Here is an 18,090-nt window from a genome sequence, read left to right as displayed (position 1 = left end):
TTACCAAGGCTTAGTGTCCTCTTATCTTCATCTTTTTCTTTCCAATTAACAATTGGGAGATAAAACTAATCATAGATTGGCAGGTAAAGGGCAGCATCCCTCCTCTGCAGTGAATGTGTGTTTGAGTAATGTCACAGCCTTACTTCTTAGGCTCTATTGAGTGAAGAAACGGGAAGGCAAACAAACACTGCGGCTAATGCAAACTAGCGTTTAATTTGTCTAATCATTTCAGCCGTCTGCTCGGGCTGAGGTGGAGAATCAATCACCGCTCATGTCACGCACTGACATTTAAAATGATTTCCCCAGCAGCTTTGAAATGAGCAAACTGGACAGTTAAGGCTATCTCTGTGTGCTATGCTGGCTGCATGAGCGAGGCATCTCACATGTTGCCGCTGACCAAGTGACACAAAGATGCTAATGCACATAGAACTGGATCTCAAAACTAGCCCTACCTGTGATGGCAATATGTGTGTGCATATCTCTAACCGTGCTGTTTGTGTGGACCAGGTTGGGTACGTTACTCTCTGGTGGGAGACCCGCTATCAGGTGAGCACAGCTTGGTGATCGATTCAGCTGAGCTAGGCGATGATGCAGTCTACGAGTGTCAAGCCACGCAGGCTGGGCTGCGATCACACAGAGCCAAACTGACGGTGCTGGGTAAGAACTGTGTATGTGTGTGTGATATGAGTGAGTGTGATTGAGAGTGAGAAGAAACCACTGCAATATAACTCTTCTGCAACTGATTAAAAGCGGGGGGAATAGAGCATTCCTCATAGTCCCCAATTTCATTAACAGTATTTAAAATACTGCCTCAAATTCGTAACACTGCAAATTTCTCTGCTCCGCATAAACACTTCAGTGATCCCACCCCCATGCAATCGTAAGTCATTCCTTCATTTTTTATTCACAATTTTAAATCACGCCACAACAGGACTCTTTTTTTTATCAAACCAAGTCAACATAAACCCTGAAAAAATATCCCACCCCCTCCTCACTGTTTCTTTCCCCCTCTCTGTAGCCTTCTGACACTTAACACAGTAAAGAGCCAAGGAAATGTGATTGCAGCAGTCACAAATGACTTGCGTGAATGGTTAAAAGTCAAAGTCTGCACAGTTAGCACATTCTACAGTGACTCACAGAATTCATCAACCACAGGGCTGCTTTTACATTAACGCAATATGATTGATCTACATACTCTCCGGCATTTAGCGACAGGGGTAGAGGGGGAGACTGAGGGAGGGGGGTGGGGGGTCGGGATCACTGGGGATTTCAGCTCAGTGCTGCGTTGCTGACACCTGGTGGCCCAACTTTGACAAAGCTGTGTTGTTATCTTAAAAACTAAGATCTCCCCCACAGCATCAGTATATCATGGGCTAAAAATATGGGACGTTAAAGAGTTAGTGCTATGAGAATGAAAAAGCCCAAGTTTGTTGCAAAATAACAAGAATTCTGTCTCTAATTGAACAGAGTTGGCACACCCACACAGACTCACCAAAGAAAAGTAGGGCTACAACAATAGCCTTTGTGCACACTGTCGATGTTTGGCGTGCTGTTTAAATTCCCAGACTAGAGTGTAGCGAATATGCCAGCTCCTGCATGAAGGGAAAGAGGTGTGTGTGTACGTATATGTGAGCGATCATGTGTGTATGTGCATGTAGGGGCATGTGGGGAAATCAATGCAGCCGGATGAGACCAAAGCAATCCAACAGAGTCAAAAAAGTCAACGGCAGGAGTGCAGTCGAGGGAATCCGCATGGAAATTAGAATCACCTCGCACACGGATTCCATTAGCGCCTGGGCAAGACCAGCGAAAAGACCTCTGACAATTCTGATACAAAAACAGAAATTGGTTCAGAGAAAAGGAGCAGGACAGACGGAAGAGTGTACCACAGAAAGATTCTTTTTTTGCACGCGTTTCTGTGCGTACTGCGAGATGGACACCTTCATCAAAGGTGGCAGACACTATTTGCCTAAGGCTTGCACACAGGCATGCAAACAAATGAACAAATCAGTAATTCAGATGAAACGGGCCTGCGCCAGAGTGCCTGTAAATAGACTCATAATAGCAAATCTCAGCCATGTTAAAAGGGCATGAGTACTGTCTTAACCTTTTTCAGGGAGAGCCTATCTCTCTCAATCTCTCTGTCCATTTACCAGTCTGTTCTGTATAGGTCAAACCAGCTAAATTAAATGCTGCTGCACTGCAGTCAGGAAGAGGTTAGGGTATGGATTTATACATTTTTAAAAATACACTACATTTTGAACAATCTTTGATAGAGTTGAATTGAACTGAATAGTCTACTGGTCTTTAGGAGACTTAAAAGTGAATTTAACATTGTTATATTGATTAACCATGTTGGTTGCCAACAAAATTTTAATTTAAAAAACATTCCAGTTCTAGTGTATATGGAATTTCCGTATAGTATATGCCGTTATACTGTGTAAACTAAAAAACAACATATCATCAATAGGACGCAAAGATGAAGATCAGATACATTTTAAGATTTATCCTCACAAGTCTCACATTGGTCATTGCAAGATTTATCACAATGTCTTCAACGAGCCACTTGTGGGTTCCATCGTGATTTGGCACATGTACATTTCAGGCTAATTGGGGGGAAATTGTATGGGCGTCCACATGTGATTTGTACTTTACATGTGCTTTAAATGGCAGGTGAAAGCAAGTATAATATCCCCTTCGTGTTTTTTCTCCCAAATAAAACAAACTTTTTTTTTCAGTGCCACCTTCAGATCCTGTAGTAGAAGGAGGGCCAGTTGTTCGACTGAAAGCTCACACCCCTCATAACCTGACATGTCGGGCATCTGGAGCCAAACCTGCCGCAGAAATTACCTGGTACCGAGATGGAGAGATAATGCACGATGCCATCTACTCAAAGGTGAGGCTGTGGACACATCAGTCTTTACTGACAGGCATGACAGTCACTGTGGCTGATTACAACTTAGGATATATGTCTTGCCTCATACCTGTCCTTCACATTAATTCTATCTCACAGTGCACAAGCAAAGTTGCGAAAACTCTCGAATTCAATCTCTGTATGTCTCATCCTCATCACCCCACCGCAAGCTGCCTCCTTTTGTGCCTCTATTTTCTCTCACTCTCGCTGTTGCTCTAATACTCGAGCATAACTGGAGCATGTCAAAGCTCAGACAGGCATAAGCGTTTGATACAGTTTCCGCTGAGAGAGAAAGAGCAAAGGAGGGAGAGAGGGAGTGAGAGAGGAAAAAGAGAGAGAGAGAGAAAGGAAGAGGGTGGGAGAGGAGGGGAAATCAGCCACAACAATGCCGAAACACAATGGGAAGTGCGGTGGAGCATGAACCGGGTGCAACTGCGAAAGTGTCACATTTGTCATGCTCTCTGACCACGCTAAATGACACTAAACGACACGTTTAAAGGGGGGAAAAGTGAGCAGTGAATCGAGGGAAGAGGAGGAAAGCAAGAGAGAAAGAAAGACAGATGAAACTCTGAAAGTAGATGAGGGAAAAATGAACACGGGAGAAGCTTGTTTAAGAGTGAGGTAGAAAACTCAAAGCTATTTTGATTTGAAAAAAATGAAATGGAAAGCCACATGAAGACACAAAGAACAAAGTGAAGGAATGTGAAAAAGGTAGACAGAGTAGTTGGAGAGAGCAGATGAGCAATAATAAAAGGACAGTGAGTGGAAGGCTGATGACAGGCAGCATCGTGACTCGATCTAGCGTGAAAATGCATTCAGCGCGTCGGAGGTTAAGCGTGTGACCTGCCATCGATTCGCCCCAGGCTCTCCAGGGAACTGTCTTCCCATAATGCTCCTGCCCCAGTACAGCACTGTGTCTTTCCCCCCTCCAAACGTCCCAAATCTAAAACTCCGCCTCATCCTCCATTAAGGCTGTCTTGTAGTTTCATCCGGCAGCAATTCACCTAGACTGTACACCTCTCCCTACTTTGGTGTATTGATTTCTTTCACACAATAAATAGATTCTGAAGATGACGTGCAGCAGGAAGAGCTGATAGACAGATCTTTGGGAAAACGAGCTAACGGCAGAACGGTCCCGGCAGCGTTGTAAAACACAAACGCACACCTGCCTCGCTAAACTGATGGCGGCTTTAATTCTCTGCAATGCTCAACCTACAGTGCTGGCACAGACTTGAGCTCAAATGGGATTACTGGCATCATGGGAATTCCTTATTAAATTAGGACTTGCATCAGGAAATATAGGACAATTAGATTAGGATTATCATGTCTGTGTGATTTTAACAGTGATAACAAGATGAGAGAAACAGCTGTGTTTTGTATCTGAAGTACACAGACCATTAGGGCGAAATAACATTTCAGTAGCCATGCTGTCTGTCAAATGCCTCTTCTTATTTGAATTCAAAGGCTGTCGCACGTATTAGAAATTAGAGTTTTGTTAAGAGCTGCCTATGACATCATTTTCAGAACATTTCATTGAGGCATTCTATTTTCAGAGAGCTACAGCAATTTGTTCCACCAGCACTGATACGGTCTCAGTTTTTTAACTGTTTTCACACTGTATTACTGTCTTTTCAGACTTTGATGGAGGATGGAAAGAGAGAAACAGCGGTTAGCTTGTTACCCATGGTGCCTGAGGACAGCGATTCTGGACGTACCTACACCTGCAGGGTCCTAAACCCAGCCGCCCCTGCAGGTCGCCAAACTTCGGTTACCATCAATGTTCAGCGTGAGTATTATTGATATATTCTTTTTTTTTTAAATAGTCTTGTCTGTGATGCAGAACGTGTGGTGCTTTCATTTAGGCCACATGTTTTTTATTTGTATACTGAATACTTGAAAACAACAATGGCTACTTAGTGTTTTCTAACGTGAAAAACGTTAGCAAGTACATTCTTTTTTGTCACAATAAAAATATCATGGAGAGCAATATCTCAGAATAAGATTAGTGGTTTTATAAATGTGAGAATTGGTTTGAATATGTCTGCAAGGAACTGTGCAATTGTCTATAGATAAGCAGGTTTTTTTATGGTAAAAAATATGTGTAATTGGACGGGGAAATGGATTTTAAAAAAGGATTGTGACTTAGATTTACACACCTGGAGCTTGGCAGTAAAGTCATTGGGAAGGATTTGTAAAGCCTCTATTGCTGCAGTGAATCTAATCCTGCATGTTTCCTTCCAGATCCTCCGTCTGTGACTCTGTCTGTTCAGCCTCAGACAGTGATGGAGGGAGCAAAAGTGTTGTTCATCTGCTCTGCCTCTGCCAACCCTGAGATCACAGGTTACAGGTAAGCACATTTAATATCACAACAGACTCACTGCATAATCCCAGATTATCCACTCCATCAGATTTGGGTTTGAGGGTAAACCCCAAATTGGATATAAATTACAGATCAAATGCTTTGAGCACAGTTGCTTCAATGTTTGGTGTTAATAATAGTTTGCATTGTAAAGGTAGCAACATCACTAAGAAGATTTATGGAGAATCGAATAAATGAATGCATTTTCATCATCATGTTTCAAACAGATGGTCCAAAGGTGGGATTCCTATCTCAGAGGCCAATGGCGACAGCCTGGAGGTGACCGTAGATCACTCTTACTTCACAGACCCAGTTTCCTGCGAGGTGTCCAACTCAGTAGGAAGTACTAATGTCAGCACCTTGGTGGATGTACAATGTAAGTACTTTTCTGCCAAAGAAAACAAAGCTCTATTGGTCAGCCCGCCTGTGTAATGACATTTAAATCTCTATTTCTGTCTAAAAATATATATATATATATATATATATATATTAGAGATGTAGAGTTTGTTGTACTATAAGTAGCATTGTGTTAAAAGTGCTAGATAAACTACTCACCTCTTTTTGTTTTGGTCATGCATTTTGGTCTTCATGTGGATGTTTTAGACACGAAGTGTCTGTTAAATAAGATATATATTTTCATTCATTACAGTCTAACTGCAGTGTTAGGTATAATCAACCTCCTAAATATTGTATATGTGGCACTGCATGATAGATTTTCATTTACAAGAGGTAAACAATACACAGTCATATCTTTTCCTTCAAAAATATAGAAACATACGTACCTCCCACAATCTCTTCTTGGAATGACCTTTGTTTCCTACTTGTATTCTAGCATATTTCCCTTAATAAGACTGCAGATGAGAATAGTGTAATGGGCTTCATTCTTGTTTTGTGCACACAAAAACACACTATAATGAAATGTACACGAACACAATATGAATCCACATCTTTCATTTGCAGTTGGTCCCAGGTTGTTGACAGAACCAAAACCCCAGACAGTGGACATAGGGATGGATGCTGCTTTCACATGTTCGTGGACGGGCAACCCTCCCCTCACTCTGGCCTGGACCAAACAAGGATCCAGTGTGGTATGGTGACCTCTTCTCTCCTTCTTTCTAAATATGGCATACCATCTGTTCAACAACTGCCACAGCAATCCTGTTTGAATCATCCTAAAAGTTTTAGATTTAATTTGATTTCTATTAGGATACGGAATGATTGGGTCGCAATGATTTAGAACGCCTTTTGTTTTGTTTCCATTGTTTCTCCAGCCCAGTTTTTGTTTGATCCAGTCCACATATTCCATCTCCATTTAGAAAGTTATTAACTCAAAAAAGGTTTATTACATTAACAAGTATATTAATGTTCAAGTCATATCTAATTGTTTATGGCACCAGAATCAACACCAGATTTCCCCCACCTCCAAAATCACAATTTAACCCCTGTCTGTACAGAAAAGATCAAATGATTTTCTGTTCAGAGCTGGATGGTTAATGGATGGCATTTTTGTTTACAGTGCATTTACAAGAATATGGCAAATGGATAAAGTGATTGCTAGCCTAAAATGAAAGTTTATCTCCAGAAGGGGTGTGAAATGCATCAGCCTATTCCGCTGTAAGTGTTTCTCTGCTGCTGCTTAATCAGATTTCATAAAGAGCCCGAGAAAGCAAACAAGAAGCGAGAGAGGAAGGAAAGAGAGAGAGAGAAAGAGTGGGGGGCTAAGGCTGAAAAGCCAGAAGGTTCTGATGAGGCAATCAGTTAATTTTGCCATGACTACATCCCTCCACCCTGCCCTTCCTGAGTATGGGCCGATCTGATCCACAAGTAGAGCGTTTACTTCATCGCCACAAGATATGGATTAATTGGCTAATTCGATGAGTGCCGGCGAATGAAAAATCGAGGCGAGTGCTAAACGGATTAATCACAGTTTGGCGGCGTCAAGATGGGAAGGAGGGGAATGGGAAGAGGGTGCTCTAATGATCAATGGCTTCTAACAAGTGACCACAGTGTGTGCACTAGAGGCGAAGGAGCACAAGTATCTGCTCACACTCCGGAAATTTTTGCACTGCCATTGTCGTAGGTTTAATTAGAGCAGTGGGTTGACTCAGAGGACCCAGGCTGGAGCGCTTTAGACAGTAATTAAGATTGCTGCAGACAAAATTACAGGCGGAGTCAATGCTTTCCCCTCGGTATTGGTGGCATTGGTCTTTCTCTTGTGTGAGCCACAAACTACAAAATGGATGACTGGTGCTAATGGGGCCATCTCTGAGGGCCATGGCTTGATCTGTCTGGAACAAAAAAATTATGCTGTGTGTCTACACAATCTTCCCAATCATTCTGGGGAAATATTGACATGCTGTAATGATTTTCATTCCACAACTTGCTAGAAAGATAAGACTTTAACAGGAAGTGAAAAACATCAATATTACAAACACATATAGACAGGCACTGTCATACAGACATTTGATAGAAAGTGTATAGTTATATTTGGTGTGTGGTAATCTGTTGGTATAAATTATTAGCATGTGGTTTGTGGCAAGCTCTTACCTGATGTTTATATCTGTGGTCAACTTGATGAGAAATGTCAAGAAATGGTATAGTAACAGATCTGAACACAAGCTTTTTATTTTATTTAACAGGTGCTCAGCAATAGTAACACCCTGCAGCTGAAGGCAGTCACCCAAGAGGATTCTGGGACGTACACCTGCAAAGCCATCGTGCCTCGAATTGGTGTGGCAGAGAGAGATGTAACTCTAACTGTCAATGGTAACCAAATGCTGTCTTTTTTTTCTTCTTTTTTTTCTCTCTCTCATACTTTCCAGGTTTTATCCATGACATGCTCTGTTCCAAAACCATGAGTTGAATTCTTTTACTAGGGTTTGGAACAAAAGCTGTCATTTTTACTATTAATCAGTGAATTGCTTCCTTAATTTATGAGCTTTATATTTATGTGCATGACTCATGCAGTTATTCTTGAGTGCACAAGGACCATCAGCTCTGTGTCTTCTTTGCTTTCATTAGCACCCTTAGTAAGTATGATTTCTCTTCATCTCTGTTTCTCTTCACTTCAGGCCCTCCCATCATCACGGCTGAGGCCACGCAGCAGGCCGTCAAGCATTCCAAGGGCAAGCTGGAGTGTCTGGTGGGCAGCAGCCCTCCTCCTGACAAGATTGTAAGTATACTTTCTCCTATTTCTGTATGTGTGTGTTTGCTAGCTATCTGATGCTTAGTCTAGCCTTATTCATGACAAGCTTGTTTGTGAGCCTCTCCCTTGAGCAGGTGCTTTCTGTGTGTGCACATCACACGCTCAAGCTCCATTCCCCGCTCCCTCCACCAATATCTCATGCGAGTCTTCTCTTTCCTTGCTCCTGTTTCTCTTTCCCTGTCTTTCCATATCTGACACCCACACAAATATACACTCGGGCAGCTACACAGCCCCGTTCCCCTATTAGAGAGCGCTCGATGAGAGGGCTGATCCTGTATCTCACCTCTTCCACCCTCAAGCATGCAGAGGCGAACTGCACTAATGCCAGGGTCTGTAGAGAAGACCTCCGGCCCTCTAGGCTCCTTTCCAACGACGAGCAATTAGTGCACAGCACCGCTGACCTCCCATGACCTCATAGTACGTGGGAAGGCATTTCAGTGGATAATTAGGGTCTAAGTTGGAGAGGCAGCGAGAAGAAGGGGAAGCGCATAGAGATACACAGAGACAGATGGAAGCAAGGGTAACTAAAAGCAATGATGCAAATAAGGAATCAGAGAGGAAGAAAAAAATCTGATCCTGGAAACAGTGACAGGTGGGGATTCAGGGTGTTATTGCCTGTTATTCCTTCACCTCAGGCCAGTCAAGGGAGGACTTCTCTGACATGCTATTTCACCTCTTGCCAGAAAGGTGAAGTGAAGAAGCAATGGCTTGTTCTCTCTCTCTCTGAGTAGCTTTGAGATTTCAGACTGACCTTCTGCTAGACAGGAGCTACTTGTCTTCCCTGCACGCTTTTTTACAAAGCTCTTTTTCGCAAGCCGAGGCACAACACTGTTGGTAAACCAACTCGACATGACAGCGAGCACAAGAAAAAATCTAATCTCTAAGACTGAGTTTAAGACACTGAATGTCTAGTACTGGGTTGACAATTGTTTGTATGCATGTCCTTAATTCTTTTATGCTCAAAATGCCACTTTTGTAGCTGTGGTGGTTGGACTAGGCTTTAAGTCAACCTGGAATAAAAATGGACCCCATTCCCTTAATACTAGGGATATCCCGATCATGTTTTTTGTGCCCCTGATCCGATCCGAATATTGAATATCTGCCGATATAGAGTCCCGATCTGATACTTGTATTTTCTTCTGCAAATGTAGGGTACATTAGAGGTATTCTAAACAATGTGTGCACATTCTGTATAAAGACATTATTTATAAACAGACTGTCTGGTCACAATAATAAAAATGGGACTACTTATATAAACGTCTTGTCTTTTAATGTACAATAAGCTAAATTATTGTTACATAAAGGGAAAAATTGTGGTTTTAAGGTTAGAAAGCATGAAACTTGCAGTGTCAGAAAGCCAGTCTGTTAGTTAAGTTAGAAGAAAGACACAACTCACAGCAACGCGTTATGGCAACTAGGGATGGGCATTTAAAAATGGGCATTTTATGGGGCATTTTAATAGGGATGGGCATTTAAAAAAAATATTGCATTCACATATTTGGGCTCATAACATTTTTATATTTTAATATTCATTTATTTAAATTATGTTTAACGAAAAAGTTTATTTTTCAAACTTAATTTTTTTTTTAAATGTCACCATTTCTGAACAATCTTACGATTAGGCAATATACACAACAAGCTTACAATATATGTGACCCTGGACTACAAAACAAGTCATAAATTTATGAAATTTAGATTTATGAAAGCTGAATAAATATTCTTTCCATTAATGTATGGTTTGTTAGGATAATACAATATTTGGCATAGATACAACTATTTGAAAATCAGGAATCTGAGGGTGCAAAAATCGAAACATTGAGAAAAAAGATTCTTTAAAGTTGTCCATTTATGTTTGCTGTATTCACTCACAAAAATAAATGTTTTATATATTTACGGTAGGAAATTACTAAATATCTTCATGGAACATGATCTTTATTTAATATCCTAATGATTTTTGGCATAAAATAAAAATCTATAATTTTGACTCATACAATGTCTTGTTGGCTATTGCTACAAATATACCCGTGCGACTTGTGACTGGTTTTGTGATCCAGGGTCACATATGTTAAAGTTTTATTTAAGTTGAAAACATTAAACAGTAGGCCTATGTGTAATTCAAAAATATAAAGACCAAAAGCATTTAAGCTCAAGCAGCGCGCAAACGGAAAAAAGTTTATCGTTGACCAGTTATCGTACAGAACGTACATCGGGATCGGGCTTAGGATAGCCGATACGATCAGTTAAAAACAAAGCTTCATCTGCCCTGATCCCGATCCTTGAGATCAGCAAAGGACATCCCTACTTAAAGGAGAACTCCGGTCAATTTTAACATTGAGCTCAATTTTTAGTAAATTTGGAGTGCTGTCAATACAGAGAACAACGACAAAAATCGGTGTTGCCTACACCGTGTTATCCTCTTTTTAAAATTTACACCCTATTGACTTGAATGGGGCAAGTTTTAAACTTAACCAGTTCTTAGTCTTATCATCCTTGATGTGTCATTACAAGTGCCCAGCCATGTTGAGTGATTCCTTCAGAGTGAACACGAGTGAATCTGACTGCAGTAGATGTGAAAGATATGAATAAAAATGATGTTATATCAGCCCGCGCAAATACCTGTATTTAGTTCCTGTTTTCGGTGGAAGTCCAAAGTAGTCGATTATCGAGTTCACGCGCATAGGTTTAGTTACTATGATCACGCGCGTGAACTCGACAATCGACTACTTTGGACTTCCACCGAAAACAGGAACTAAATACAGGTATTTGCGCTGGCTGATATATCATTTTTATTCATATTTTTCACATCTACTGAAGTCAGATTCACTCGTGTTCACTCTGAAGGAATCACTCAACATGGCTGGGCACTTGTAATGACACATCAAATATGTTAAGAGGATAAAAGCAGGTTTAAAACTTGCCCCATTCAAGTCAATAGGGTGCAAATTAAAAAAATAGGATAACACAGTGTAGGCAACACCGGTTTTTGTCGTTGTTCTCTGTATTGACAGCACTCCAATTTTACTAAAAATTGAGCTCAATGTTAAAATTGACCGGAGTTCTCCTTTAATACATGTTCCTGATCATATTGTAACTTATTCAATAGTGCGTGTTATCAATAAAAATGACGAACTTTCTGCTTGACATCAAAAATCCCTCTTACCTTTTCATGATCAAATCAATAAAATCAGTTGCAACTGTTGCAATCGTTTGTAAACATTTCATGCTTGCTTAAAGTCTGAGAAAAAGATTGTCGCTGTACCTTACACCTTGTTGTCTCTTCCTCCTCAGGTGTGGACATTTGGGGACATGATCTTGTCATCTGGCTCTTCTGGTCGTTTCTCCGTGCAGACAGTAAACAGTGACCAAGGGGTCCTCTCCTCACTAATTCTCTCAGAGACTCTGGCCCAAGATTTCCAGCTTCGATACAACTGCACTGCTTGGAACCGCTTCGGTACAGGCACAGCACTGGTCACTCTTGAAGAGCAAGGTATGGGTCATCATGCCAAATTATCCTGTGTAAAACATCCTTTCATCAAGCAATACAGTACCAGTCAAAAGTTTGGACACACCTAATTCTTTACTATTACTATGTTCCACCTTTTAGAACGGTAGTGGTCATTAAATTATGAAATGACATGAAATTAAGTATGGAAATGATGTAGTGATCAAACAAATTCATTATTTATGTTAAATAAATCAAAACTATTTTATATTTTAGCTTATTTGCAGTGGACAGCCCATGCTTTTACATCTCTGAGCTGAGATGCTTTTAAAAAACATTGAATTGAAATTAGTGTTCATTGTTTTTTTGTTAAGAAAGTTTTACAATCACACACTTTATATTTGTCTAAAAAGTAATTTTATGCATTTAAGCTTTTTCGTTTATGCATTTTAGCTTCAAAAAGTTCTGAAGACTGTGAGAATCATAAATTCAGTCAAGTATGTCCATACTTTGACTGGTAGTGCAGATCAGTGAGGAAATGTTTGGGGGAATTTTCTGAGAAATGTTGGGTCAAGGAGAGTCAAAATGGAGGGGTGAGAAGCAAATTGCTTTAATCATTGAAGGACGGTTGATTTTAAAACACTGACAGTAAGTTGTAGGGTTTGTCCACCTTAGAGTGTGTGCCTTTTATTTAAGATTAGTCATGACAAGCTGTAATCCAGTTCGAGTCAGCTCTATGCAGGGATTGCATCTCAAAACACCCTACAACCCTGTGCTAATCTTAATTATACACCACCAAATCAATATCATTTAATCAGGAGATGGTCGACTTAATGAATACATTCGTTCCATAACAAAGATATAGATTTTGAGCCTGAATGAATTAAATCAAGACCTAATGTACGACATGGGTATGTGACGCTTCACTGGCCGTTACATTTTGTATGCACAGTGCACCATCTTAAATTTGCTTAAATAAGACTAAGAGCGTGGTAGACGGCTTGAGCCTTTGTACTGGGAGACACCAAAAATAAGGTCTTCGCCAGCAATTTGCATCAAGGCAGCAGAGCCAAGTCTCTGAAGAGGCAGACAGTGCTATCTCCTGGAATCTCTAATTAGATTACTGTCGGCTGCCTCGCTGCATGTCAGGTCTGGTTACCCCTCTTCCACCAGAGATTAGAGACAATAGCTGGGTCCTGTGATGCCACTGCGGATCACACTAGATTAATTTCTATATGTTGCGCTTGAGTTTGGACGTGGCTTGGAAAAAAAAAGAGTTCCTGGTAGAACGCGTTTGTCAAGCGGACAGTCTTTCTTGAATCACCTGGAGAACTGGCATACCTTTTGATAATATGAAAATTAAATCATCTCACAAATAACTGTCAAGAACATGTCTGAATCATACTTTAGCCCCAAAGTTGAAAGCAAAACAATAAAATAAAATAAAATGAACCCTATTTCGGATCTATAAAATGTATGGTGACATTTTTTTGGTAACCTCTAAATATGATTATGGCAGGACAAAACGTGTAGAAGGACAAACTAAGCTATGTGACCAATATAACCGAAATATAAAATCATTAAACCCACTTGTTTTGTAACTGACCTTGTAATGCTGTGAAATGCATGTGCAGCCTGAATTTGGGTTGTCTTCAATTCCTGCAATTTGAGAGATAGTGGCTTAATATAATGCCTGTTTCCCTTATAGAGGCCCTCCCCTTGCTAATTATCATTGGAGCATCGGTGGGTGGAGGCTGCGTCTTCATCGTTTGTGTCATTACCCTGGTTTCCATCTGCTGCCGCCACACTGCTAAAGGTGAGTTCAAAGGTCAGATGTTATCTGAGAGTTCTTATTCTCTCCTCAAAAAAACATGATACAGTAGAAATCAAACGAACTAACTAGACAGAGGTTAATTATGGGGCCACCTCTTTGCCTGGAGCAGTGTTGACCTTTTCACCTCTCTGGAAATCTTCCCACCGTTCACCTCATTAATCTCTATACACTGCGCTATTTCCTCACCCAGGCAAAAAGGGCACACGTCTGTCTAAGAGCGACATCCGCGTACAAATCGTACACAGTGACCACAACGCAGCAAGAGGAAATGACGATGAGGAGGATGTGAAGGAGCCTATGGTAAGCCCCTCTCAAAACAAAGCAGAATATTCTTATAGATAGGAATAGCTTTTACATCATGTTCCTTTCAAGTGCCATAATGCAGGAAAAACAATAACAGTGTTCTCAGCCCATTTTAATTCTATAATATAGTTGCATATTTCCAAGGGAAATTCGATATGCAATAAGAAAACAAAATGTTAGGCTATATTTGTCTTGAAAACAATATGTCGAGAAAAATGAGAGGCCTTATAGTGACATCAGCCAAAATGTAAAGTAATTTATTATATTTTACTTAGGCTATTTAAAATGTCTACTGATCATTTGTTTACAATAAGACCAGGAGCTAGGGACACTATTAATAAGGAGTGTATGACATTTAACATACCATAGACACTGAACAGTCTCTAACCCAAATGTCTGTTCTTTTCTCAGGCTCCCAACAGCAGTGAGTCTCCAGGAACTTCTCGCACAGAGCACAGCGACCTACTGGAGGAGGAGGAGGATGAGAGATCCGATATCAAGGTATTACATTCCACAAAGCATGAATCTGATGGTTAATCTGATAAAAGCAAAAGGATTGAGGAAACTATTGTACTTAATAACACTAACTTGCTGAAAACATATTTGAATTACACTAGAAGTTTGGATCATGTTCAAGAAAGCCTACAGTTATTGGTCGATTACAAACTTCTAGCTAGCACCAAACTGAAATAATTTGCACGTGTTTAATTCAGGACAATATTTAAAGATTTTCTGACAAGGTTTTTCTTTTCTTTCTTCCTAGGACCCCACCAATGGCTACTACAATGTGCGGGCTCACGAGGACCGCAACATCACGAGAACTGGCTTCTCCGAATATGTCCCTAATGCTCGCCCAGTCTACACTCCCTCTCAGCTTCCCTCGCCGAGCCCCTTATACGGCCAACAGTCCACTCAGCCACGGATTTATGACTTCTCCCAGCGTTACGCCACAACCCCTGCCACACGCACCACCTATGAGCAACAGCCGTCACAACAACCACAGCAACAACAGCAAACTCCCACCATCTACCCCCAGGAGCCAGTCTATGCAGGCTCTGCCTACCTACCCGCCACCTACGGTCGCGCCTTTACAAGCTATGTCAAACCCGCCTCCTTCGAGAAGGTGGACGGATACGAGCATTCAGACCAGGCCAGCAAAGTATCTAGCTCCTCCCGTTTCTCATACGCATCCTCGCAGGTGTCGCAGCAGTCAGACTATGGGCGGCCCTCACAGCAACGCATGCAGACTCATGTGTGAAGGCTCCCTAAAAGACCCGCTGAGGGTCTGGCATGATCAGTGTCACAAGGACATTCTTCTGAATTGGGTTCAGGAGGGATTAAGCAAACTTTAAACTGAGATACAAGAGGCGGAAAAGCTTTATTGCTGTCTTGAAGTGAATGTTGGATCGATGAGAAACTTCTTTCGAAAGAACTACTACGTGCCACTCAAGCTTAGAAGTCACCTTCAAGCTACTGATTTTCTTCGCCCAAATGCTGAACTTTAGGGGAAATGAACACTGTCCGTCAATTCGTTGCACTGTATTTCTGCAAAATTTCTCTTCTAGATTTTGGAGAGAAAGCAGTGCTGTGGAGAAGTGCCCTCATGAACTAACCTTTGTAAATGGGGACAAGCCCAAGACACTATGCTGAAACAATCAAAATTACATGAAATAAAAAGTAAAAAAAAAAAAAAAAAAAGTAAAAAAAAAATGTGTTTGTTGGCATGCTGATGGAATTGTAAGCACATTTGTGTATCAATGACAACATGTCTTGCCTACACAAAGTGGCTCAAAGTTCAATCCACAAAGCAGGGGAGCAGAAGAAGGCAGAGCGCATGCGCTCACCCTAAGATATTTCTTCAGAAGCTCTATCTGCAGTCTGCACTGCTGTTGGGCTCTCAAGAGAGTGTTTATGTAAAGCCTCAATGGACCAGTGCAGGAAACTGGAATCTGGAATGCTTTGGTTAAAAAAGAAAAATAATAATAAAAAAAAATGACAAAATCCATAAAATGTATTTCTGTCTGTTTGATGGAACCATGATTGGCCAATCCCCAAAGAAGATAATTTAGAGGTGCGGTGTTTTTAAGTTATGCTCTCAAGAATTTGTTGCAGAGTTCAGAGTAGAGCCCATTTCGGGACCATGATTTCTTAAGCCAAGCCATGTACTGCAAAACTAAATTACCACACGGTCTTGCAGCGTGCAGTGATACTCTTGTAATGTTCCTTACGTGACCACTGTATGTTATTAAATACAGAGTGTGCCAAGGTGACTGTTATGTCATGCTGACATTGCTGACACCGTCAGGTAGCACCAACATGTTTACATAGAAGAATTAAAAAAAAAAAACTGAAAAAGAAATAGCAAGTAAAATGCAGTACTGTCCATATCCACTTAGAGCCACTTCAATGACTGTACAAATTGTTGAAATTCACTCCTGTCTGTTGCATGCAGATGATGTGTGTACGTGAACGTATTCAGCATTTCTTCTCATCTGTTTGTTCCTTGTGTGAGAAACCGCTTACTGCACCCTTCATCAATTCGATCATGGAGACTTGCATTTGGAGGTTTCCATACTGCCATTTTCCTTTAAGCCTGAATGGTTGGCTCCATTTGGAAAGATAAAAAAAGTCAAATTGAACTGTAAGATACGTGAAACAAAACATTGCTTGTCTTTATTTTTATATTTTATATAAGCCTTAATGTACAGCGTGTAAGCTGCTCTATTGTAAAGTACCTTTATATTCTAAAATGCATATATCTATATCTTTGAGTTGACTTTATTTGGTTCACAACAGTTTTTACCCCATGTTACTTATCAGTTTTGGAGAGGTGAAAAGTGTTACACAACTAATTTACTTTTTTCTTCCGTTTCTTTTTTAATAATGTTCAAATGATTTTATTTGCTAAAAAATGAGCTATTGTTGCTTGTAACTTTGTACACATATTTATATTTAAATAAAACCATTTCAAATAAGATCTGCTCTGACTGGAGTGAGTTTGGCACACATCGCTGGGTCTCGTCAAATGTCATGAGGGAATGAGGACAAACAATACCGGGGCTGCCGAGTTGATGAATACATAAATTAGCAGTGATGCCTATGTTGATTCTCTTATTCCCGCGGCGACAGCAGGGTTTTTAATAAAGACGGATGAGATTCCCAAGCCTCCCGCTGTCTGCGTATCAAACATAGCAGGCACAGGCCGTCTCCCCCAACGCAACGAGATATTGCGCTGACGGAGCGGGTGTTGTGTGACAACATTATCTTGTCATGTCACCCAGTCTCTCAGATTTCATCATGTCATGCCGAGCTTCACCGCAGGGAGTGTTGAAGACATAAACACGTACTCAGCATTAAACAAATGGCTATAAAATAAAATAAAATGGATGGCTACTCTGGTAAATTCAGGGTCATGTTTCCATCAGCTGTCATCATCCCTTGCAAACAACTATAACTGCCAAAAATACACAATTAACCCAACAGAGTGCATATAGAGAGAGGAGGTATTAACATTAAGTGGCATGGCATCTTACGCACATATGTCGCTATGATTAGTGGCACATCCGGTTTTCATTGGCATGTGCCATTTAAACTTGTAACGTGCCGATGGATTGCATCATGTGCCACTGACAATGATGCAGAACGTGTGGCTGTATGTTGTGGTAGGCCTAGGCTACCTCTAGTGACTGACAGAGTTGAGCAGTTGTACTGATGTAGTTGTGACACAAAGTCATAAATACATAGCCTAGTTTAGTGATTTAAAAAAAAATCAGTTTACAAATCGGTAATATTTTTTTTATCAAACGTGGTCAGTTTGTGGCACAGCTGTATTTGAGTGGCATCTGTATTTTGATGTGCCACTGAAAGTTACAGCATTAGTGCTCACTGAATGTTGTTGATCACGAACATTGCCCATTCTAGGAAACACATTAACTGCATTAACAGTCGCATCAGTTACTTGAACATTTATCACTAAACCTTTACTTTTGCACGATGCTGCATAATAGGCTAGGCCTATGCGACAGGTGTCAGT

The 18,090-nt window shown here is 40.7% G+C and overlaps 1 protein-coding gene and 1 long non-coding RNA gene across 2 annotated transcripts in view; one reads left to right on the top strand and one right to left on the bottom strand.

The window, feature by feature from the left end:
* The window catches only part of kirrel3l (kirre like nephrin family adhesion molecule 3, like), a 42,531-nt gene extending 25,507 nt beyond the window's left edge, over positions 1-17,024 (top strand). Inside the window, exons 3-15 of the mRNA XM_079611452.1 lie at positions 508-657; positions 2,739-2,896; positions 4,550-4,700; positions 5,156-5,261; positions 5,501-5,649; positions 6,234-6,361; positions 7,913-8,039; positions 8,345-8,445; positions 11,767-11,965; positions 13,629-13,736; positions 13,945-14,054; positions 14,469-14,558; positions 14,821-17,024. Coding sequence (XP_079467578.1) covers positions 508-657; positions 2,739-2,896; positions 4,550-4,700; positions 5,156-5,261; positions 5,501-5,649; positions 6,234-6,361; positions 7,913-8,039; positions 8,345-8,445; positions 11,767-11,965; positions 13,629-13,736; positions 13,945-14,054; positions 14,469-14,558; positions 14,821-15,315 — 2,072 coding nt within the window. The 3' untranslated portion in view covers positions 15,316-17,024. The remainder of the gene's footprint in view (positions 1-507; positions 658-2,738; positions 2,897-4,549; positions 4,701-5,155; positions 5,262-5,500; positions 5,650-6,233; positions 6,362-7,912; positions 8,040-8,344; positions 8,446-11,766; positions 11,966-13,628; positions 13,737-13,944; positions 14,055-14,468; positions 14,559-14,820) is intronic.
* On the bottom strand, positions 5,111-6,208 carry LOC306997882. Its single transcript, XR_013797464.1, has 4 exons — positions 6,056-6,208; positions 5,829-5,887; positions 5,574-5,661; positions 5,111-5,242 (listed from the first exon to the last, which is right to left on the bottom strand). It is a non-coding gene; the product is annotated as an uncharacterized lncRNA (long non-coding RNA).
* Positions 17,025-18,090: the final 1,066 nt, after the last annotated feature.

This window comes from Phoxinus phoxinus (genome assembly GCF_949152265.1).
Source record: "Phoxinus phoxinus genome assembly, chromosome: 4".
Taxonomy (NCBI): domain Eukaryota; kingdom Metazoa; phylum Chordata; class Actinopteri; order Cypriniformes; family Leuciscidae; genus Phoxinus; species Phoxinus phoxinus.
The sequence above is the reverse complement of the archived record's forward strand: the minus strand, read 5'-3'. Positions and strand labels throughout refer to the sequence as shown.